Source organism: Microtus ochrogaster, chromosome 7 (genome assembly GCF_000317375.1).
Source record: "Microtus ochrogaster isolate Prairie Vole_2 chromosome 7, MicOch1.0, whole genome shotgun sequence".
NCBI lineage: Eukaryota > Metazoa > Chordata > Mammalia > Rodentia > Cricetidae > Microtus > Microtus ochrogaster.
Genome location: NC_022014.1, coordinates 51,140,473 through 51,164,108, shown reverse-complemented (window position 1 = coordinate 51,164,108; position 23,636 = coordinate 51,140,473). Strand labels below are relative to the sequence as shown.

The following is a 23,636-nucleotide window of genomic DNA, read 5'->3' as shown; positions in this document are numbered from 1 at the left end:
CATGTATACAGTTTTACTTACAATTGTGAAGTTCATGACTTTGAGGATCCAGATAGTCATGGCCAAGTTCACCAGGATTAAAATCATGAGGAGCAGGACAAAGAAATACAGGCATCTTTTCCTCCAGCCGTAAATCCCCACTTTGTATATGTGTGGCCCCTCTGAGCTGGGCATGGTGCTCCTGTGGTGTGGGTACTGTTCCTGAGGCATCTGAAACAAACCAGGCACAGAGAAGCGCTCACATCAAACCGCTGAGAGCAGAAAAAAGTGAGGGGATGAACTGATAAAGATACAGCTGGCTGCTGGCTGTCCATTCCCACCTACCCGACAACTCTAAAAGTCTGTTTCCTCTGGACAAAATCGGCTCTCCCAGGTGCGCAATTCAGTCCCCTTATTGGTTGCAACTTTCATCCTTGGAATGTGTGTAAGACACCCACACATACCTTTGAAGGAAAGGATGGAAGTCATTTTCTAAAGAAGTCTTAGAATCCCAATATTCAGAGGACCACCATAGTCCTGGGGTACAATGTAGAATTAGTCTGAGAAAATAAATGAACCCCAACACTGCATAGGTACACCATAAAAATGACTACTAAGGCGATTTACTTTGAGAGTGAAAAACAAAACATCTCAAATGCAACAATTTTGCCTGCAGTAGCTGACCTTTAGATCTTTTCTGTGTTTTAGTCTGGTGGGAACAACTTCAAATGACTGTTAAACCTTCACTAAGAATAGGGACTACCCCTTTTTCTACTGTGTGTTAATTTCCACTGTGCTTGAATTGCCAGCCAAGAACTAAGTGTGTGCTGTAAGATGATCTCGGGTAGATCACTCAGCTCCCACTAACTCTCCTATAGATCACAGATGTATCATAGGGGACAGCGCCAGAGCAGAGTCATCACTCACTGGCATTTTTTTTTGCACAAAGATCAATCAGAAGTAGAAGGACTAGCCTGGGAGCCTGAAGAAAATGAGACTTTATTTTCCATGTAGTCATTCTGTGAAGAAAGGAAACATTCAGAGTCTTACAGTTATACCTGTAAGGTCCCTTGATTTCAATCTGCTAATTTTCTAAAAGGCCCCAGTGAGGATTAGAAAAGTTATCTCTCTGAAGTCGACCGAAGACTTCTGGTACAGCAAGAAGATGAATGACGTAAGAATCTTGGCATAGGAACCTTGCAGTTCTGGTGTGTGGGGCACTCTGGAGGTAAGTGCAGAGAACCTAATGATGCTGGCATCTCACTCTGGCTGTTTCTCTGTGAGCCACCACAGCCACGAGTATCACTATTTATTCAGGTATGGAATGATCACTGGTTGGAAAGATATGATCAATAAACATAAGCGGGTGAAGATATGGTTATCAAGATTTTTTTTAAATACACAGTTATAAGTTAACAGAATACAGTGGTTACTTTAAAGATGAACTCCTAGTTTGGGGCATACACAACAGAGTCAGCTGTGTCATTTCTAAAGGCATCTGTAGTCTATTTAGCTAAGTAACAATAATAAATTTTATACCCAGTAACCAACAACACCATAGCCTACCCTACTACTCTAAAGATAGACAAGTCTGGAATATATCCTCACTCAACCTCAACTAAGCATCACTATCCAAAAGGAATGTAATGATTACAGTGACTGGTCTCCAGTGTTAGAATCTGGGGCTCAGGGAAACCATTGTAAAATAACCTGCCCAGGGGATTCTAATCATTTAAAAGTATTTGAAAAACATAGCTTACTCTTTAAAACTTCTTTTTATAATATGACTATGTTCAGATAAAATCTTGTAACTATGATGTCAAATATCAAGAAAGCAGAGCTCCTTGGAATATCTTCAAAAAACCCTCTGGGTCCCAGGAAGCAGTGATTTTTGTTCAACAGCATTATTGACTGGCCAGAGATTTCAAAGCTCTGTCAAACCACTGGGTTAGGATTCAGATCTCGTGCTGAGTGGCTTAATGGCCTTCTCTGATTGGCATGGGGCTTTTTATTCCCACTATACTCCTAACTCTTTCATTTGCAGCTCTGTAAAATGAACCAAGAGCAAGATAGGCAGGGAGGAGCTTCCTGGGTGAGGTTATAGTGGAAGGCATTACCAGCAAACATAAGAACTACTGTAACTCATAGGAGTAATTCCCTACCAGGAACTCGTGTAAGCTGAGGATGTTATGTTTTTCTCATCAACAATCCAAATATGTTGAATTGCTAAAAACAAATAGGGAAAACAATTTTGAATCTGTCTTTATTCTTGTTCTTTCTTAGAAAAATAATTACTGTCCAACAAATGAAGTTGAAGGTTTGAGTCCTCACTGGGACAGGCCCGTTTGAACAACCTTTGAAGAAGCCCCAGTACTGTGAGACCAGCAGTCAAATATTCCTATGGAGCTGATCATAAAGGCTGCTGTCAGCGGAATTAATTAAACTCTTCCTTTTCTACTCTGGTTTCCATTCACATTAGAGCTTTGGAGGACTTAGAGGTACCTTGGAGATTCAATTAAGAGGAAACTGAACTAAGAGTTCATACAGTTGGGATGGTAGAGGATATATTTACATGATTTTTGGCATCAATACAGGTACATCATTGATGGTTCTCCTGCTGTTGGTGTGTGTTTTGGGGATAATTCTTTCAACTCATGGCATCAACTTACTGAACAGAAGGCATGACCAAAATGGTGGGCAGCATCATATTCATATATATATATATATATATATATATATATATATATATATATATAGTAAAAACTAGAATAAAATTATTAATAATCAACTACTGTACTACAGCAAAACTTCCTGGTCACACAATTATCAATTGCCCTTTATTTGACAACTGTTTACTACTGTAATTTTGTATATATATATATATATATATATATATATATGCAACAGGAAATTTCACATGAGTAAAAATTTAAATCTACAGCTCAATTTTATGAATACTTAGTCAAATCAAAAATTCTGTACTCTCATGAAACATCTAGTCAAAACAAAAATTCTTTACTCTCATGAAAATATTAAATTCACTACATATAATTACAAATACTATTTTCTACATTAAATAGAATTAACTGAATTACTTGTGTCTACAAGTTATATACAACACATATTCTTATACAGAATTATAAGCTTTAAAAAGATACAACTATTAGTAATTAAAACTGCCCATCAAAACTGCAATGGGAGACAATTATCTGCCTAATATTTGTAAAGAAAATTACAGTAGTAAACAGTTGTCAAATAAAAAGGCAATTGAAAACTATGTGACCAGGAAGTATGGATGTAGTACAGTTGATTGCTAATAATTTTACCCTATTCTTTATTTACCATATCACCTTTTAAAAACTAATTAATTTCTCTTCTCATTATAATTACCTATTAATGTCTTTAACACAAGTTTGTTCTAAGTATAAAGAATTTTTTTTCTTTAAAAAGTCACTAAAATATTTAACTTCTATACTCACAAATCTAGGGTCTTCCCACAGCCTCCTTCCTATAAAGTACCTCAGACATATCAGGGGCCAGGGAAGCACCACAGACGATGGTGTGCCATGGACCCAGAGGAGAGACAGTACAAATGTCCCATAAGTGAAGTTCCTAATGCTTGAGGAAACCTAAGAAATCACCCTGAGATCCTCTTAAAGACAGACTATTTGGCCTCATACCTAGATATTTTAATTCAGGAATTCTAAAGTGTCACGTGAAACCATATTTTTAGAAAGCCTCCAGCTGATTGTGTCACTGATTGGGGCATGCACTGAAACATACAAAGGCTGGACATAGAACCATAACCCAGGCCTCCTGTTGTCTCCATTGCTTCTCTCTGGGTCAACATCTTCCTGTCTTCTCTTTCTCAATCCTATATGATTTTGAGTCACCTTGAAGCTTTATTTTCCAGCACCCTACTGCAGAATTTTAGTTTTCAAATGTAATTTGAAAGGAGGGTGGCTATTTTATTGCTATCTCAAAGTAATTAGCTGTTAACGCAACAGATAGCTTTATAGCAACTTTACTGGTGCCTAACTACTCACCAGATCATCTCCTATACAATCTGCATATACAACTAAAAACCTAGCTGGATAGCCATTGTTATTAGGAGTTATTATGTAGCAGATAGAATAGAAACAAGGAATAGAGCTAATAGAACCAAGGGATAGAGTCTGAACTGCCGTAATTTAATCCTAAGGTCTTCATAGTTTTCTGCGCTTCCTATTTGTTTTTCTATTCTCATTAACACCCAGGGATTTCGTATTTTGGTTTGTTGTTGACAATTTCATCTACTGAAATAGTCTATTAGAGACATCCATCTTCAAATTACACTGAACTTTTGTTGTTGCTCATTTTTCTTGGACCTTGAAGTTTTATGCTGTGCCAGTTTCCCTTCCTGCCTGGCATTCATTTCTTTTTTATTTTTTCCTCCTTTGCATTCGTGATATTGTGGGCTCAGATTTACTCACTTCCTCTCTGATTACTGTCTTTCCTAGATCTTTTCTCTGCTTTTATCTTCCAAGATTATGTTATGACTCAATGTTCTATTTCTCCTTAGAGATGAGCACCCGATGTCATCTGTTCCATTTATACCTTTATGGAGATAAATTTGTTTCATCTTCTAACCCCAGTTTTCACATCAAATTTGTCTATGTAAGTATTGTTCATCCATTTTTTCTGCTCATCAGATAGTTCTAGAATTTTGATCAAATTCCATAATATATTCTAAGGATAAGATCAGCAACCAAAGGCACTCTGCCTTCATGAAGCTTACAGTCAGGACAGTGAAGTAGATATGTAAGGACAGAAAAGAGATAATATTAAGTGCTTATACCATACAACAAGTGTATGTATAAAAAAGGCATAAAAATCACTTTATAATGACTGACTATGAACTATCAATACATAATGTCTAAGCTGGGACACTCAGAGGGAGAATTGCAATTAGGACTAGGTAGTATCCTAGAGTGTGGGGATGGCGGGCAGAGACAGTACTCTGATGCATAGGCAGCCACAGGTCTGACTTGAGACAGTCAGAAATGGACTAGAGATGGATGGGGTGAAAACAGTGAATGAAGACAGAAGAGGCTGAACCCTGGAGAACCTAGTGAGGAGTTTGGGGCTTCTGAAAAATGCAAGGAAAACTATAGCAGTGTATGAAATCAAAATCCAATTCACAACCTTGCAAAGTGCACAGAAATGCCTAGACCATAATAGTGATAAAATAGATAGTTGTTGCTTGGTGATGATTAACTACTTTTTCCAAATTCTATAAAAGCCATGCATTCAATAACTCCATAATGGTGAATTGTCCAGACAAACAAATCTTATCCAGCTAAATATGCTTCCTAGGGCATTTTCTTACATATATGGGGGAAATATTGGAAGTAGAAGTCTCATCAAGCAGTGTCTTCTGGACAGAACAGGGGCATTATACTCATCAACTTACGGCTTCTGTGGCTGTCTTCACAAGACTTCTTAAGACCTGCACAGTTAACATCCCTGCATGAAAGTAGAGGGGGATCCCCTATCTCTAGCTGAGGATACAGGTCCTGACTAGGAGAGGAAGAGACACTTTTCTTTTCGTTTTGATTGTTTGTTGCTTAAGACATGGTTTCTTTGTATAGACCTGGCTATTCTGGAACTCGCTCTGTGGTCCAGGCTGGCCCAGAACTCATCACAATCCACCTGACTCTACCTCCCAAGTGCTGGGATTAAAGGTTTATGCTACCATTGATCAGCTCAAAGGGTCAGTTTTCTTCAAAGGGGAAGCTTGAAAGTCAATCAAGTTCCAGTGAAGAATCCATCATACACATGTATATGAGCAGCACAAACTGGACTCAGTGGGCTATTTAGAAGAAGGAAATGGAGTTGGGAGATGGGGTGTGACAGGAGATCTTGGAGGATTTAGGAAAGAAGTATGGGTTGAAGATGTCAGAATACACTGTAGGCATATATGAAATTCATACCTGAATAAAATATTTAAGAAGAGGAATCACAAGGCAGAATAGTTTCTATCAGTATTTTCACAACTTCTTTATGTTGTTTTATAGAATCTTTTAACATTGTGTGTATTTCTGAATACAGGCTCACCTCTCCTAAGAATATAAAATTTTATTGACCTCCAATAGCATCAGAAAGGGCTCATATGGCTGTTTTTTTTCAACAAATGAAGAAATGAAAACCACAGTAATGTTAAGTAGACCATACCCTCTAACTGTAGACTAACACACAGCTCTCAAAGGACAAGGGGTGAACAAATGCACAGTCTTTGGCTTTCCAAAGCACAGCTGTACTAGTGCCAGGAAGGCTTACATCCAAAGCATTACTCCATACTTTCAGAAGGTTATTTTCAGTGTTCACCTGTTCACAAATAAATGCGGCTGACTTAAACCTAACCTTTTCCCCAAGTATAAAGTAGCCATGGGGTTATGCTTCCCAGGGAATGAATATGGCAAGCATTCTCTTGCTTGACCATTAGGTAGGCATAAATAGACAATGGTTAATGTTATAATAACACATAGTTTCAGACTAGGTGACTGAATACATGAAGAACTCGAAAGGTTAAATATAAAAGCATGTAAGCAACTCAAATCAGCAAACTGGCGAATGAGATAAATTGATGGTTCTCAAAAAAAATGAAGTACAAATGACCATTGGATATATCTTTTCTTTTCAAAAGCTTTAGACATCAGAGAAATAAAAACCAAAATCTACCTCACCCCAGTCAGAATTGGTATTAAAAACAAATAACAATAAATACTTGTGGGGATGTGGGAAAATTATACATGACTGCTGGGAATGTGAGTTTGTCTAGCCTTTGTAGAAACAAGTACAGAGGTGCCTCCAAAAACTATAAACAATCCTATGATAAAGTCTAGCTGTACAGATGTTCATAAGTCAGCATAGCACAGAAATCCCTACATATTCATGCTTATTTTGGCTCTATCCACAAAGTTAAGTTACAGAACAAGCCTAGGTATTGCTCAACAAAGAATGGATAAAGAAGACAGTGCTGTGGGACAATGGTCCCATACCCTTTAAAGATTTGTCTCCTGTATTGATGTAATAAAATGTTGATTGGTCAAATAGGCAGGTCAGCCAGAATAGGAAAATTCTGAAAAGAGGAAAGGCTCAGTCTGCAGTCATCACCCAAATGCAGAGGAATCAAGATGAGAATGGCTCACTGATAAAGATACCAAGCCATTGACTAACACAGACAAGAATTATGGGTTATTGTAAGATGTAAGAGTTAGTTAATAAGAAAGCCTGAGCTAATAGGCCAATTGGTTTGTAATTAATGTAGGCCTCTCTGTGTTTCTTTGGGACTAAATGGCTACTGGACTGGGTGGGAAAGAAGCACCTGTCAACAGAGTAGAAGCACTAGCAGAATATTCTAATATAAAGTCTTAGTCTTTAAGTTACATAGGTATTAAAAATTATAGTTCTATAGTAAAAAAAAAAAAGGACTAGCAGAGTCTGGGGCCAGCCTTAGTGCTTAGACACTGTATCCATTGTTCCTGTCCTCAAGGAAGCTGCACAGCTTCACAGGGAAGGGTACACTTGTATAATAAGAATCAACATCCCTCCAGACACAGGGGGCAAGCATATTGCATGGTAGTGTTACTGTTGATGCTCCTTCCTAAACAGAGTTGGTGTCATGGAATTTCTTAGGATAATCATTTCCTGTCTGTCTTACAGCCTTTCATTAGTAGGTAAAGGATGCTGGATGGTTCTCAGGCAAACACACAGAGCTAATGTGCTCAGTGGGTTTACACATGGTGCTTTGTTATTGCCAGAAGCCAGTAAATGTTTTAGTTCCAACAAATTTATTCTTTTTTTTAAAAAAAAATTGTTTATTTATTAAGGATTTCTGCCTCCTCCCCACCCCAGCCTCCCATTTCCCTCGCCATGTCCCCCGATCAAGTCCCCCTCCCTCATCTGCTCGAAGAGCAATCAGGGTTCCCTGACCTGTGGGAAGCCCAAGGACCGCCCACCTCTATTCTGGTCTAGTAAGCTGAGCATCCAAACTGCCTAGGCTCCCCCAAAGCCAGTACGTGCAGTAGGATCAGAGACTCATTGCCATTGTTCTTGAGTTCTCAAGGTCCAAATCAGGAGCAGAAGGAGAGGGAGCACAAGCAAGGAACTCAGGACCGCGAGGGGTGCACCCACACACTGAGACAATGGGGATGTTCTATTGGGAACTCACCAAGGCCAGCTGGCCTGAAAAAACCTAGGATAAAACCAGACTTGCTGAACATAGCGGACAATGAGGACTACTGAGAACTCAAGAACAACAAATTTATTCTTTTTTTTTTTTTTTTTTGGTTCCCACACCGGAAGTCGAAAACAAATTTATTCTTAATAGAAAAAAATCTTTTTTCTCCAAAGTGTAAGAGTCATCTACAATATACTTACAAGGTCTGATTTATAATTTGTTATTTAAGAATGTATTAGATAATGAGACTGACGTGCTGCCTACTGGGCTAAGAAGGCACGTATGTATGTATGTATGTATGTATGTATGTATGTATGTATGTATGTATACAATATTCTGTCGGTATGCCTGAAGGCCAGAAGAGGGCGCCAGACCTCTTTACAGATGGTTGTGAGCCACCATGTGGTTGCTGGGAATTGAACTCAGGACCTTTGGAAGAGCAGGCAGTGCTCTTAACCGCTGAGCCATCTCTCCAGCCAGAAAAGTGAGAAGGGGAGGATGGGGGGAACTTGGGGAAATGGGATGATTGGGATAAAGGAAGGTTGGATAGGGGAGCAGGGAAGCACATATCTTAATTAAGGGAGCCATCTTAGGGTTGGCAAGAGATATGGACCTAGAGGGGCTCCCAGGTGCCCAGGGCGATATCCCCACTTAGTTCCTGGGGCAGCTGAGGATAGGGAACCTGAAATGACCCTATCCTATAGCCATACTGATGAATATCTTGCATATCACCATAGAACCTTCATCTGGCGATGGATGGAGATAGAGACAGAGACCCACACTGGAGCACCGGACTGAGCTCCCAATGTCCCAATGAGGAGCAAAAGGAGGGAGAACATGAGCAAAGAAGTCAGGACCACAAGGGGTGCACCCACCCACGGAGACAGTGGGGCTGAACTATTGGGAGCTCACCAAGCCCAGCTGGACTGTGACTGAAAAAGCATGGGATAAAACCGGACTATCTGAATATGGCGGACAATGAGGGTTGCTGAGAAGCCAAGGACAATGGCACTGGGTTTTGATCCTACTTCATGTTCTGGCTTAGTGGGAGCCAACCAGTTTGGATGTTCACCTTCCTAGACCAGGATGGAGAGGGGAGGACTTTGGACTTTCCACAGGGCAGGGAACCCTGACTGCTCTTCAGACTGGAGAGGGAGGGGGAGAAGAGTGGGGGGAGGGGGAGGGAAATGGGAGGCTGGGAGGAGGTAGTATTTTTTTTTCAATAAAAAAAAGAATTTGTCAGTATATGAAGAGAACTGGGGTTCTATTCCCAGCACCCATGTGGTGATTCATAGCCATTTGTAATTCCAGTTCCAGGGGATCTGACACCCTCCTCTGGCCTCCATGAGCACTGCATATATCATACACACGAAGTATTTATGCACATAGAATAAAAATTTGAAAATCATTTTAAAAGGAAAAACAACAACAAAAACAAAAAAAAGAATGTATTAGATATTGGAGGGGGCACTATAAAATTTAAAGGTATATTAATGTAATCGAGGTTTCCAGCTATTTTCTTCTTTTCCTCCCCTCCCCTCTCCCTCCCTCCCTCCCTCCCTCCCTCCCTCCCTTTCTTCTTTTTTCATTTTTCTTTTTGAAGTCATGCAAAATGTGATGGGCCTGTTAGCTCTACTAATGAGGGATGGTTCAGGGCAAAGGCATTGGCTGGCAGTTTACTTGTTAACAGTGTTTGACTCTGCTGACCATCCTGCTTCTCATTATTGTCTTTCAGAAGGGAGGATATAGATGTATGTGGAAGAATATGCTCAAAATATAATATCTTCTTTAATATAATCCTTCTTTATGCAGTGCCGGAAATTGAAACTAGGGTACCATGCACATCAGGTAAGCACTCGCCTTCTTATCCACAGTCACAATCTTTTGAAAGATTAAAAAAATGTCAGGGTACAAAATGAGTAGAGTTCTGTTTAGTTATATATTTTGCATGGAAAAATATGAGGCAAAGCACAGACCTTGCCTTCAACTACGTTCCCTGCCCCTATCTTTTCCATAAGAAAAAAAAAACCTAAACTGAACTTCTAACCACACTGTAGACCAGTCACAGGTAGATTCTGGAACAGAGAGGCCTTCAGAAGGATGAAAACTGTCCCATCTGAGCTTCTATCAACCTCCTAATTTAATAAGAGAGGCAGATAGCAAACACTCAAACTGTTGAAACTCTCAGAATTAGAATTAGCTGCTGCCTGGAAGAAAGCATGAAGGGTCCCTAGCACAGAGAACAGAGGCAACCAACCCACTGTGGTCACCAAAGACCAGTCTGACATAGTAACAGCTAGGGTGAGAAAAAGAGAGAAACAGGTTTCCAAAGCAGTCACAGCAAGCTTCGCATTGCTGAATGGTATGTTCAAGGCCTGGATGAGAGTGAGTTCAGAAAAGAGAAAGCACCAAGTCTATAGAATAAGGAGAGATGCCAGCATATGTATCACACACCACGATAGAGGATAGGGGCAAATGCAGAAATGCACACTGTATATTATCATATTTGGTAATGAATATGATGCAAATCAAGAAAAGTGGGGTGTTTGGTGATGCCTCATGTCAAAATTTCTGGTAACGTGGAAAAGCAAACCCAAATTACATAATTGTATAACTCCTGATGAGTTTTTATAAATAGCAGGCAGAAGTTCCTGTACAGGCTCATTATAGTTTTCTGAGCTGATTATGGCATATGAACCATTTTGGATTATCTTGGCACACTCACAGCCTTCTATTATCCATGTTAATTTTGTGCTTTCTGATTTAAAACTATTTGCTGTTAAGGGTTGCTTTCATTCAGCCATACAAACATTAGTCTTGGATTGTTAATATCTGGCACAACTTTAAAAAATTGTAACAAACTTGTCGCTCTGAGATTTGATGGAATAATCAACTTTTTTTTTTCCTCATAAAATTCATCCAGGAAAGTCAATGACTAACTACAGTCTAAGAATGCCATTTTCCTGTAAAATGAATATTTGGGTTAATTTGAAAGTCAGGAATTCTACATTTAGCTTCCTGGGAGTTGGAATATATAAATAGTAAACAACTTCTATTAAAAATTAGACAGATGTGTGCATTTAAAAGAGCAGACATTTAAGAATGTCTCATCTAACTTTTAACCCCTCTCTCTTGAGGCAACCACTTTACTGGACTTTACAAAAAATCATTCTAGAAATGATAGATACATGGAGAGGCCATATTCAATATGTACAATTATGTAACTGTACAACTTTTGATGAGTTTGTATAATATAATTATAATCCAAAGCACACACACATTTGAATTTGCCTTTTTATACTAATGAGAGCTAGTTTCACAGACTCTTCTAAATTTAAGTTGTCACCTTTTTCTAAGCAACAGAAAACATGCAGAAATCTGTTTATTTATATCTTTGAGATTGAATTTCAGATATCCTCGGCTATTCTTTACCTCTCACTCTCTGTGCCGACAAGTCTTGATATCCTGATCCCCTTAAGAACTGTGATTACAAACACAATCATAACACTTCCTTTCAAAATTATATCTTTAACAGCTGGACCATTTAAAACTGTATGGATGAAGGATATATATGGTCATTCATCTAAATCTGAAGAGATATGAAAACGGAGGCTATTCTGCATAATCTTCTTTCTCCTGTGTTTATTTAAACCGATACTTGGCAGGTTCTACACCGCGCAGACACCTGGCAACAAGACTGACTCTGTAACTCTCACAGAATTTGTGTCTCAGTGGAGGGAATAAAGAAATAGTCATGGTTAATATGGATCATCAACTTGATTTGGTTGAGAAAATTTAAGAGATGAGTAAAACACAATTCTTGGTGTGTCTGTAGAAACTCATTTTCAGAACAGGTTCATTAAGGGGTGAAGCCCCACCCTGAATATGGGCAGGAGCATCTTACCCACTAGAGACAGGGGAGACAACTATTATCCCCACTTCCCATTTTGCATGCCATTCTCCTTTGTCACCTCTTCCTTTCATCATGACAGAAACCTCTGAAATCTTGAGTCCAAATAAATCTTCCCTGCTTGTAAGTTACATCTGAAATCCCATCATAACAGAAAGTCTGATATACAAATACACACGTAACTTCATACATACATATCTGGTTATCAACCTCATGAGGGAAAAACGAAGCAGCAGCAAAGGACGACGTTTGGGGCTCTGCTTATGTTGAAGGGCTCTTCCAGAGGAAGCACTTCGTAATGGAGGGCTTGGAGGGGAAAACATGAATGAACAAGCTAATACTCATAAGGAGCTGTGGGGTAATGGACTCAGGAAATTTGGAGCAAGGTCTTGGGCTGGGTGTGTTTGCCATGTGTGCAGGGTGTATTCTAGACCATGGAAGGCCGCAGAGAGATTGAAAACAAGGGTGACACAGGTTGCTAAGAGGCTGTGCAGACTTGTACAACATGCCCTCTGCAGTCCAACTCAGCTGTGATGCTGATTGCAACAGTAACTACTGCAGAGGTAAGATGTAAGGATGACATGAAATGATGACATTGCTCGAGGCAAGTAGCTGTCCAAGATGAGAATGGAAGCTGAGGACCCCTCTGGGGGAAAGGTGAGAAACTCCAGACCTGTGCAGATGTAGGAAGGAGGGACAAGAATTGTATGTAAAGACAATTGGGAAAACACAGCTAAGCAACCCTGCTGTTGACTGTGACAGGGGATGAGAAAGTTCAGGAGACCAAAACAGATAATGGTTCTGGCAAAGCATCATGGGGAATGAGAATGCCATTTCCCAGAGCACAACATTGAGGAAGCAGAGGCTCAAAGGAAAGACAGTGCATATGAGGAAAGAGGAGCAGAAAATGTGGAAATGAATATACTCTCCAAAGTTCTGGTGTTACAGAGGCACCTGGAAACAGCTCTGGAATTTAGGCAGGAAACCAACTTTAGACACAAGAGGGCAAGTTTCCAGCATAAAAATATTAAGAAGTACAAATAACTTGAATTTAAACATAAAGTACTTTTTTCTAATGAGCCAGAAGATTGTTGAGTATCATTATGTATGCCATTTATCACCATTTTAGAGAGGGGAAGTGTGAAATGCCATTGGAATTTTTTTATTTAGACAGAATGGTATCTGTGATATACCATTTGTACTAGTAACTATAAGACGTATGAGTGTGTCAATTCCTGACAATTTCTGAGAAGTTAATAATTAGAACCATTTCATCAATAAAGAAATAGTAGACCCAAAGAATGCAGGAATATTCTCAAGAAACCTCAATAGGATTTAGCTAGTTTTGGGACACAGAAATCATGTTTTCTTTGTATCACATGCATAGTGAGGCAAAGACCTAGATTTTTCTGAGTACAAGATAAGGCACTTAAAATTACCATGAAGGTGTGTGGAATGCATTGAAATGTTCATAATCATTGCCACCACCTTCCAAGTTTTGGTTTTCCTTCAGGTCCTTCTGTGGCACTCTTCTGTGTATTTGAACTACATCAATGAGCAAAGATAAAGGCCCCCTCCATGGTCTCTTTGCAGGTAAGAAGCAGTGATGGAGGAGGTAGACAACCAACATAAAAACACAATAATATTTTATGAGTTGGAGGAATGATCAAGGGATAGGGTAGCCTCATAAATGTTGTATTTGAGAAAAGATGTTAAAGAATATCAAGAACTGTTGAAGAGCTGGTTTATAAAGAAATCAGTCTTCATATAGATGGGATACTCAATATTGCAAGTTGAAGACCAGAGATGAATGTGTGAGAGCACTCTTGAACAGAAGTTATCAAAAGCCTGATTGCAGATGTAATTCTGTCATCTGTACAAGCAAAGGAAGCTGTGTCCCTCTACCATGGTTATTGTCTGGGGAATCCTTTCAACTCACCCAGCACTACATTGAGCCAGTCTCAACAAAGCAAATCAAAATCAAAACACTTTGTGAGCCAAAATGAATTTACAGTCCAGCACATGGGTTATTGATTTGGGGATCCATAGTATGCGATATATTGTGGGCAGCTTTTTTACATAGAGAAGGAAGACCACAGGCCTTTCTAAAGTGCAGAGTTCATTTTGGAACTGATGTTTGTCATGGCATTGCCAAAGTTATGCTGTCCAGACTTACATGTACTCTGCTCCCTAGAGCAAGGCAGATGAAACCTATGATGAACAGGTACTCAACAAGAGAGAAAACCAAGTATGGGGGTGCGATGGTGACACTAAATAAAGAAGGAGAGGGACAAAGCTAGAAAGATCTTAACGAAAGAGAAGAGAGAAGGCAGCCACAGGGACACACTGGAATGGAAGAACAGTGTATCTCTGCTCCCGGACACTCTGTCCCTCAGCAATCTTCTCTCATGAAGTACATCATGCCCAGTCCACAACCCCCATCAGCATTTCTCCAGCAGGACACTGTCTAAGGATCTGCTTTGAAGAAGGTGTCTCACCCTGCCCTGCTACTTATTAACTCTGAGCTCAGTGAAAGCAGAATCCGTGGCTGACCACTTCAACCTTGGCAAGTGGTAACAGGGCCTCCAGGCATTCCAACACATCCTGTGGAAGTCAACTGAGTCTGATCCTATCAGAGAAATTGGAAATGTATTTTGCACAGAAGCAGAGCCCCTGCTCCCTGACAGTATCGTCTTTATCGGGGTATTGGGCTTGCCTTAATAGGCACCATTGCTTTCTTGGTTAAAACAAGAACAACAAAGCAATTGTATCCACACCACCTACACAACCCTAGCATTAGTACAGCCATCAGCAGACAGTCACTAGCAAACCAATCTCACAGGATTTATATGTGAAGTGAACCGTGGTGACACAGTCCTCTGAATTCCACGGTCCCAGCTGAGAGTCAGGTCAGGGGCCATAGCTTACAAGCTTTCCTTTAGAGGAGGTGGCTCACATTTGGCAACAGAAATCTGAAGCAATAATGAGGACAGTCACCTTTCCATGTGGCAGCAAAGGTGAAGTAATGGGGACAGTGAAATCTGCAGAGATATTCAGAGTGAATGGACCCAGAAAGGAAGCTGTATAAGTCAAAGCAAAGCCTTTGCTGGTCATCTTGAGTCTTTATCATGATCCGGTTATTTTATTCTTTCTCAGTTTGCTTGATAGTTAACATTAGCTAATATTAACCATGTGCATGCCTAAACCTGTAAATGTGTACTTTGCATAGAGCTTCATGTTATGTTTATTCTGCATTCACAACACATTGTGAGGCAGATATTATCATAGTCCATTTAAAGACTAGGACATTGGGGCCTAGGGTGATAAAAAAAAGCTGTATTAGGTCACATACTCGGGAGCCCAATGGAGCCTGGGCCCAATTCTCAGCCTTACTGCTGTTTTGCAAGTCATTTGGCAAGGTCATTTCATCTACTTTTATTTATTTGTTGTGCTTCCTCTTCCTGGCATCCACTCTCTTTCTTGCTTAGATAACTGGATTAAAGTTCAGAGAAATATATTTTTATCAATCAGAAGTTAACTAGAATATTACAGAGGAAGATAGATATGATAGTATGAGAAAGAGTGGTGCAGAGATGGATAAAATATTTCAAGATATCCAGACTTGGAGAAAAAGATGAAGAGATATTCTGAAAGCAGGGAGCCTTTTTGAAGAAATCATAGGTTTTTGAGAAGCATGAAGAACCCGCAAAACATGGGCACGATTCTAAACTCGAGATCCAGAGAAGAACAGAACTAAGCTCTTCTGGAGATCTCTACTGCCACTGTCCGGTTTCACTTCCCAAGCCCATTTCTATGCCAAGTCCCACCACCACCTTCATACATGGTTTCAGAGGCCATGAGGAAGACAATGGGCTTCACGGTGCACAGAAGTGCACTGCACCCAAACGGAGGAAAACAGCCCCCAAACAGCCTTGGGGCAGAGTAAGTGAAACTATGACTCAAGACATTGTGTCACATCTTTCTGACACTTACCACCAAAGCCATACTAGTATTCCTGCAGTAGGCAAAAGTCAAAACAGTATTTCACAAGCCCTGCTCTTGACCTTCAGTTTGACTTGGCTTGAACAGAGTCCAGACTTTTTCAGAACTGAGAATTCTTCGACTCTCACTTCAGACTTAGTAGTTATTGAAAACTGTGGGTATTAGTGACTTCTGAAGAGTCCTCTACTATTAAGACCCTCCTTATATTCTTCATCTGTCTAATATGGCTTCTAAAGTGTCGCTAAGCATCACTACTGAGCCAGAACACATAAAGTACACCCACAACCCATACCAGTTTCAAGAACCCAGAAGCTCTGTCTCTGTACAGAATTGTCTACGCATCTTAGGCAAGCAATCTTTCTCTGCTCTTAGGACTTTTATGCCTTTACACTAGAGTTTATAACAGAATAAATTGTTTATTCATTTGGGTTAAGAGTTCAAATGTATTTGATTCTTCTTCGAATGTATTTGGTGCTTCTTCTTCTTTTACTTCTTCTTCTTCCTCCTCATCCTCCCTCTCCTCCTCCTCTTACCTCCCGCTCTCCTTCTTCCTCTTCTCTTTTTGAATGTCAGGAACTTATGGCCCATACTATCTGTGACCTAACTTACCAACTCTCTATTTTTGGATGCTAACAATACTTTGATTTACATCAATGGTCAAAAAAAAATCCTTCACCTCAGCTTATAGTTTCCACTTGAGTTTCAGAGAGTGAGAAACTAGCCAAAGACAGTCCTTGAAGTATTACTCCATAGGACCAGTGCCTGACTAGAGAGCTTTTGACCCAGTTCTGTCTGTGTGCTTTGAGGCATCAGGGCAAGACTATAATAAAGGGCATTTCTTCCTGATTAAAGGAGTTAGGAGAACAAATAATTCCCCTTCATGCTCTATTACTGCTTCCCTCGCTTGGGCACAGCACTTAGAAATGAAAAGAGGATATAAAGCTTATGTGAAAATAGGGGAACCAATTCTCCCTGTCATAGTACTGGTTTTATAAGTATGATCTATAACCATACGTGTGAAAACAATCCTTTTAATACTTAGATTACTATAAGCAGGGTTTGAAGGATTGATGGCCAAATGCAATCTTCACTGACCCAGCTTTAAAATTTTCTTTTCCATTAAAACCTCCTGCAAAATTCCAACATACAGAATAAAGTAATGCATCCATACTTCACCAAAACAGAGTATTTCAAAGCCATTCCTTTCCAGATGCCTATAGGAGTGGTATAAAGCCAGACTTGTCAGGAACAGCCTTTCTTGTTAGTGTCTTCTGTTGGTAAACATACAATTCCCTGACTTTGGGCCTTTAGATTCTCAAGCTTAGACCAGTACAGCCTGGTGTGGGAAGACTTTCTGTGTATTGTTGCTTCTATTGATTAATGAATAAAGAAGCTGGCTAAGGTTGTGATAGGGCAGAGTGGAGCTAAGCAGGGAAAACTAAATTGAATGCTGGGAATAAGAAGGTGGAGTTGAGAGAAACCATGTAGCCCCACTGGAGATAGACCTTTCTGGTAAGCCACATCCACATGGTAATACACAGATGAATAGAAATATGTTAATTCAAGATGTAAGAGTTATCGAGAAATATGCATAAGCTAATAGGCCAAACAGTGATTTAAATAATATAGTTTCAGTGCGATTATTTCCGGGAGTCTGTGTGGCTGTAAATGAACAAATGGCCTCCTTACAACAAATTGGCACATCAATGTGTGCCAACTAAATCAACTTAAAACCTGAGAGAGCTTGAAAAGGAGTTCTAGTTACAAAAAAAAAATAGTTTAACACAGCTTATTGTGCTGTTTGCTAGAAGCAAGCAGAGGCATGATTCCTTTAAGAGATGTCTTTCTGATTCTGCAGTAGTGGTGGGGGGAGCACAGTTTTGAAATGGCAGCTTCCTGGGCCATATTGCTAACATGAACTCTGACACTTTTGGGAGGTTCTGCTACAGAGCATTTAAATGTGATTTGTGAGCAGAGTGCTACAACTTGCTTAATGGCCACATAGACCTGCTGTGTGCCTGAAAATGTTGCTGTGAGCATGGCTCATGTTAAACAGACATCTGCCCCACTATATTAGACTGGGCTGAGCCAAAAGGCAAAGAAGCCTTAGTCTTAGTAACAATGCTTAGCAGTTTAACATTTTAAGAAGCACTCCTGAACAGAAAAGGATTTCAGAAACACAATAGGACATAGTCAGACATAAGTGACCTCTAAAGGAGACACACAGTGTTTAAAAAAATGTATGTAGGCTTGGGAGATAGAAGAAAGAAGAGTAAAAAGACAGTAAATGTAAAATAAAAGAGTACAAAATGTCAGATTAAAGGCTTAAAGATAATATTAAACTTGTAGAAAAATTAATAGCGTCAGAAAAAATAAGCCACGTAAGGATGGAATATACACAGAGAGTTATATTGTTGTGTTTTCTTTGAATTTTTTGACTGTGAAGGAGCTAAGTACAGAGAGATATTGTAAGGGCTGCTAAGCTAAACCAAACTATATATTTTAGAGGCATCTTGATTCCAAAATTTGTGTCTAAGGATTTGTTTCTTTGGAAAAGAAGTTCTGCCTTTGCTTCCACAGAAGATGAGAAACTGGATTAAATCCAATCTAACGTGATTTGATTGACCAAGACTCTGTAAAATGTCACTGTGAATACCTCAAAAAGTACTTCACCCAACAAAAAGCAGGAAGCAGTTTGGAGAGAACTATGCCCAAATTCCCCAATATTGTTTATAAATGTTTGTTTACAATTAAAGGGGTATATGCTATAGAGATTTGCATTGGTATGGATCTTGCTTTATAGATACAAATTAAAGGTCAATTTTATTATATTTCTGGTCTTGATATAAGGTATTCTGTTTGGGTAGCTCATTTAAAAATGTAATGTAAAAATTAAGAAATATAGGTTAATAGATAGTCATCTATAATAGTCAAGCTTATAATCATGATAGTTAGGTTTTATAGATATATAGAGATACATTTCAGTTAGATAGGTATTCTTTAACTCTTTCAAAGATTACAGAACATAGCATTTAATTGTTTAAAGAACATAGGACTTTTCATGATAGTGGGACACATCCTGGCAGCACCAATCTATTTCAAGGGGAAGATGGGCATCAAAGAGGCTCCTCATAGAGTTTGTTAGTCATTTGGACAAGAATCTGCTCTTTCCTGACTGCTTGGTGAACTGGACATGCAGAATCAATAGACAAATGACTGCTGAAGTTGCCTGTAAAGCTGAGACAGTCCTTTGGAGTTCCTGTTTCATGAAAGGGACTGCCAGACGTTCTGCAGGATGCAGAAGAAACTGACTGACAAACTACCAATATAGGCAAAAATTAGCTTTGAAATTTCTTGCTTTATGGATATTATGGGCCTGTAGGCTGAAGATGGATGCTCCAATGTTGCAGAAGAACTTTGGGTGACTGTCCAGGCAGTGAAATGTCTCTGTCAATTCTAGAGTTTTGGAAGTTGCTTACAATGCACTTTCTGTTAACTTAGGTAATATTATATGCTTCTGGAGTCTTTGATGAAGTTGAAGAATAGATAGTTATAATTATAGTTGTCCTTAGTTATGATAAAAGATTATATGTATACATATATATGTATTAACTACAATTCTTTCTAGATACCTGTTTTGTTATATATAATTTTATTAACTGTCCTTTTCATTTAAACAGAAAAGGGGAAATGGTATGGGAAGTCCTTCTTCATATATATTGCTTTTATTAGTTAATGAATAAGGAAGTTGGCTTTGCCTGTAATAGGACAGAGTAGAGATAGGCAGGGAAAACTAAACTGAATGCTGGGAGAAAGAAGAAAGAGTTAGAGGAAGACTTGAAGCCCCACCAGAACACCCTCATGTTTCAGTAAGCTTTAGGTCTTAGACTGTGAGTTATATCCACCATTGGACTTCTTTCTCTGAATGATATCACCCCATTTCCTGGGGATGCAGCAATAGATTAATGTCATGGTAGTTCTTGGCTTTCATAGTGTTGTGTGCTAATTTTCATAATAAACATATCAATTGTCTATTTGTCTATCTAGCATCTATCACTTATCTGTCCATCATCCTATCAATCACTAGGTATCTATCAGTTATAATGACTTATGTCCTTAACTGTTCCTTATATGTACGTATCATCTAGCTATTCTATCATCTGTTTATCATCTCTGTCTCAAATCCAGTCTCTGAATCCAGCTACCAAGCCATTTATCTACCATTTCTCTACCATCTCTCTTGTATATCTCTGTTGATCATCTACCTGCATATTATATCTTCTTGCCTAACCCTTCTATTTATTAATCTTCTGTGTTATCATCTATCATGAATCTATTCTATCAATCACCTATTCCCTTTCTCCATATCTATGTTTCTGTAGCAGTTTATATGCCTATGTATCATTTCTCTCTATGCATATATAATCTATCATCTATCTACTACCTTCCTATCTACCTACTTATCTACCTATTTATATTATAATCTATTTTTAATTCTCTTTGTCTCCACATCACTCATGTCTTTGTCACCTGTCTTCCATCTACACTTTACCTATACCACAAGCTTCTATCAATCCTGTATCTGTGCACAAAAAGAACCTTTTTCCCAATTTAAAAAAGCATACATAGCATAGTTTTCTCTTTCAAAACTTTGTTTTAATAAAGTAGGTCTAGCAGAGCCTGGAATAGCTTCATCCCAGTAGCAACTTGCTCATGTCCACCACCTGGTCCCTTCACTCAATGCTCCTGCAGGAATAGCTCTGCAAGGAACAAATATGGGCTAAAATAAGGCCTCAAGAGCCTGTTCTCTCCTGCTTAGGAAATCTGAGCCCTCTGGGTAATGCTATTCTTACAATATGTGCTTTCTGATTACTTCCAGAAGGCTCTGCAGGGCCGGCTGACCATAAGGTCTTCCCTCGTGAAGAAGGTAAACCAGCCTCGAGCACTGAGGCCATGGTTTACCTGCATGCGAAGGCAAGCAGAGTAGTGTCCGAAGGAGTCTAATAAGTGTGCTAATTTCCTGTGCAGAGATCTCCTCCCTTCCGTGCTCCATGTTCATTTTGCCCTGCTAAGACCTTATAGGATTTCTCCTTTAGTTTCTTCCTCCCCACACCCTATTTAAAATGTCAAGAGAATTCATGGTTTTCCTTGTTTGAAAAGAGAAACGACGGAGTTTCTTCCCAGTTTGGGCACTGCTCGGCACAATCCTGCAACCTGGAGTTGCTATGTCACGCCTCTTTCTGCAGAAAGCTTGACATGAACTAAATTTAGAGGGGGATGACATTCCAGATCACTCTCTGTCTCTGTTACTGGCAGTGGGTGCTTGGCTGTGGTTCACAACAGCTCCTAATCTGTCTGGACATTCAGAAGAGAGCCACGGTCCATCTTGACTTCTAACAGCCCTCCCTTGCCAGAAGAGAGTCCTGACATTCTCTAAGATGCCCCACCCTATCCAATGTTATCCCTCCTGACTCCAAGAGAGGTTAACAAGGAAAACATGTGTGAGCCATTGCTCAAGACTGAGAAAGCCAGCTGTCAGTCACATACGGATTCTATCCTCCAACAAGATAACTATGGGGCAAGAAAGTATTAGCCGACAATCTGAAAATTTGACTACCAGAGTGACCTTCTGCCTACCCATTTTAGGATGGGAAAACCGAGGTATCCCAGCATCTACCCTTCATTCAGCCCCCACCTCATCAAGTACTAACAAGCTGTTTGTAGGGGGTTCAGGACTCTGAATTAAACTCACCTCATTTTCTAAGAGAAGCACCCAAGAGGTCTAGTAGCTCCTTACTGAGTATGCCAGGACTCCACTCTTTCATCTGTTTTTCCCAGGCAGGCTCTTGCCCAAGTCCCCTCTGGGGAGCACCTCTGTTGCCATGGACTGCATAGCAAGGAGCCCTACAGCACGCTGAATGAGCGTTAGTACAGATTTATCTTAAAGACTGTGGCACTGTTCTAAATACGAACACAGAAAGGAATGCTATCAAAGTTCTAGGAGGGCTATCATATGTATTACAATGCAGGGTATATTATGAAGGAGAACTTAAACTGAAGAGGAAAGCCGGGATTCGCTCCTGCTAAAATTTATTCAATATTTTTAATGTACTATTTTTAGTTAGGTGAAAATAAAATGACGTGGCTGATGAAACATTCACACCATTTGTCTCTATTTTTAACAAGGATTTATTTTTTTTTAAAAAAAATACTGTTTTCTGCTATGGTTCTATTATCTGTATTAGAAGTATTTATTAAACTGCAGGTTATTTCTGTGACTGAGTAAAGGGGGACTTGCTTACCAAAGCAGAATAACAACAGCCCAGCATATTCTAGGTAAATATATTACGGCTGTTCAAATCTCACATATGAAAGTCAAAATCACATATAAAAGACACTAGGAACCCTTATACACACACACACACACACACACACACCCTGTTTCTAACCAAAATAAATAAATAAAATGTGTTCCAAAATAAAAACTTCAAACTCTGATTTCTTCCAGAAACGGAGAACTGTTTCCTGCTTGGAACATCCCCTCTTAAAACCTTGGAAGCATTAAGATCTGGTACAGTCTATCAGAGGTTATCTTTGCAGTCAATGAAGTGTCCGAGAAACCGAAAGGGAGAAAACTTCCAGACCGCTGGGGCAGAGTGACAACAGGAGGAATCCACACTTTTCCTTCCCCCTCAGCATTAGCTGTGGAGTTTGAACTTTCAAAAGTGCCTGGGCACTGTTAAAACTCCTACCTCAAGGGCCTTTGGGGCAAACAAAGCTGAGAACCACCCACCCACTCCCTCTGCAGAGGTGATGGGGTTGAAATATGTTAATTAACACATACACCCGCGACACCTCCCACTCCCCCGACCCCCGTGTTTGTGAACAAACACTAGACAGGGCTCAGAAAGCTAGGCTGGCAAGGCAAGAACTGCAAGGTCCCCTACCTCTCCTCTGCTTCACAGAGTGGCGGATGAGGGTCCCCCGTGGTCCTGGGGGAAGCTGAGAGGCTCTGAAGGAGGCGGCCACTCAGCCCGCCCATGTGAGCAGGCCCTGCCTGCGCTCAGGAGCTGCCCCAGTCAGATTTTCCAGCCGCACAACTGCAGCCAAGTCCCTGCCCATGCCTGAAGAATTTCCTGAACAGCATTCCCGGTCTTTCACTGCCTGCTTTGAAACCCTACTCTGCCTCTACTTCGATCCGGTTTTGTCAAGCCCAGCTACTGGGCTGTCTCCAGATATCAATGGGAAACACGTGTGTCAAACCCAGCCTTGCTTCCTAGCTACGGAGCTCATGGCGTCTGCGGGGCTCACACTCACAGAAAAAAAGGCTTCTTCACGAGACGGCTTGGATTTCCCAGCCGTTCTCCACACAGGCTTTGCTCCGGTATTAGATGCAATAGACAAATCATCCTTTTTTTTTTTTTTTTCCTCCCAGTTCAGTGCTGTTTCCTTGTACTTTGCCTGTTCCCCGTGGAATCCCTTACTGCCCGGGGTTAGCCCCCTGCGCTCTGCTCTCCCCGGTCT

At 40.0% G+C, this 23,636-nt stretch overlaps 1 protein-coding gene across 2 annotated transcripts in view; it reads right to left on the bottom strand.

Annotated features, from left to right (window-relative positions):
* Positions 1–23,636, bottom strand: part of Sgcd (sarcoglycan delta) — a 542,538-nt gene that overhangs the window by 368,760 nt on the left and 150,142 nt on the right. Inside the window, exons 1-2 of one of the 2 annotated variants that reach the window (XM_005350200.2) lie at positions 23,060–23,300; positions 22–210 (exon numbers count right to left, since the gene is read on the bottom strand). In XM_005350200.2, the coding sequence (XP_005350257.1) occupies positions 22–210 (189 nt within the window). In that variant the 5' untranslated portion in view covers positions 23,060–23,300. Of the gene's footprint in view, positions 1–21; positions 211–23,059; positions 23,301–23,636 lie in introns of those variants that run through there. The other variant, XM_026780496.1, reaches the window with a different exon arrangement.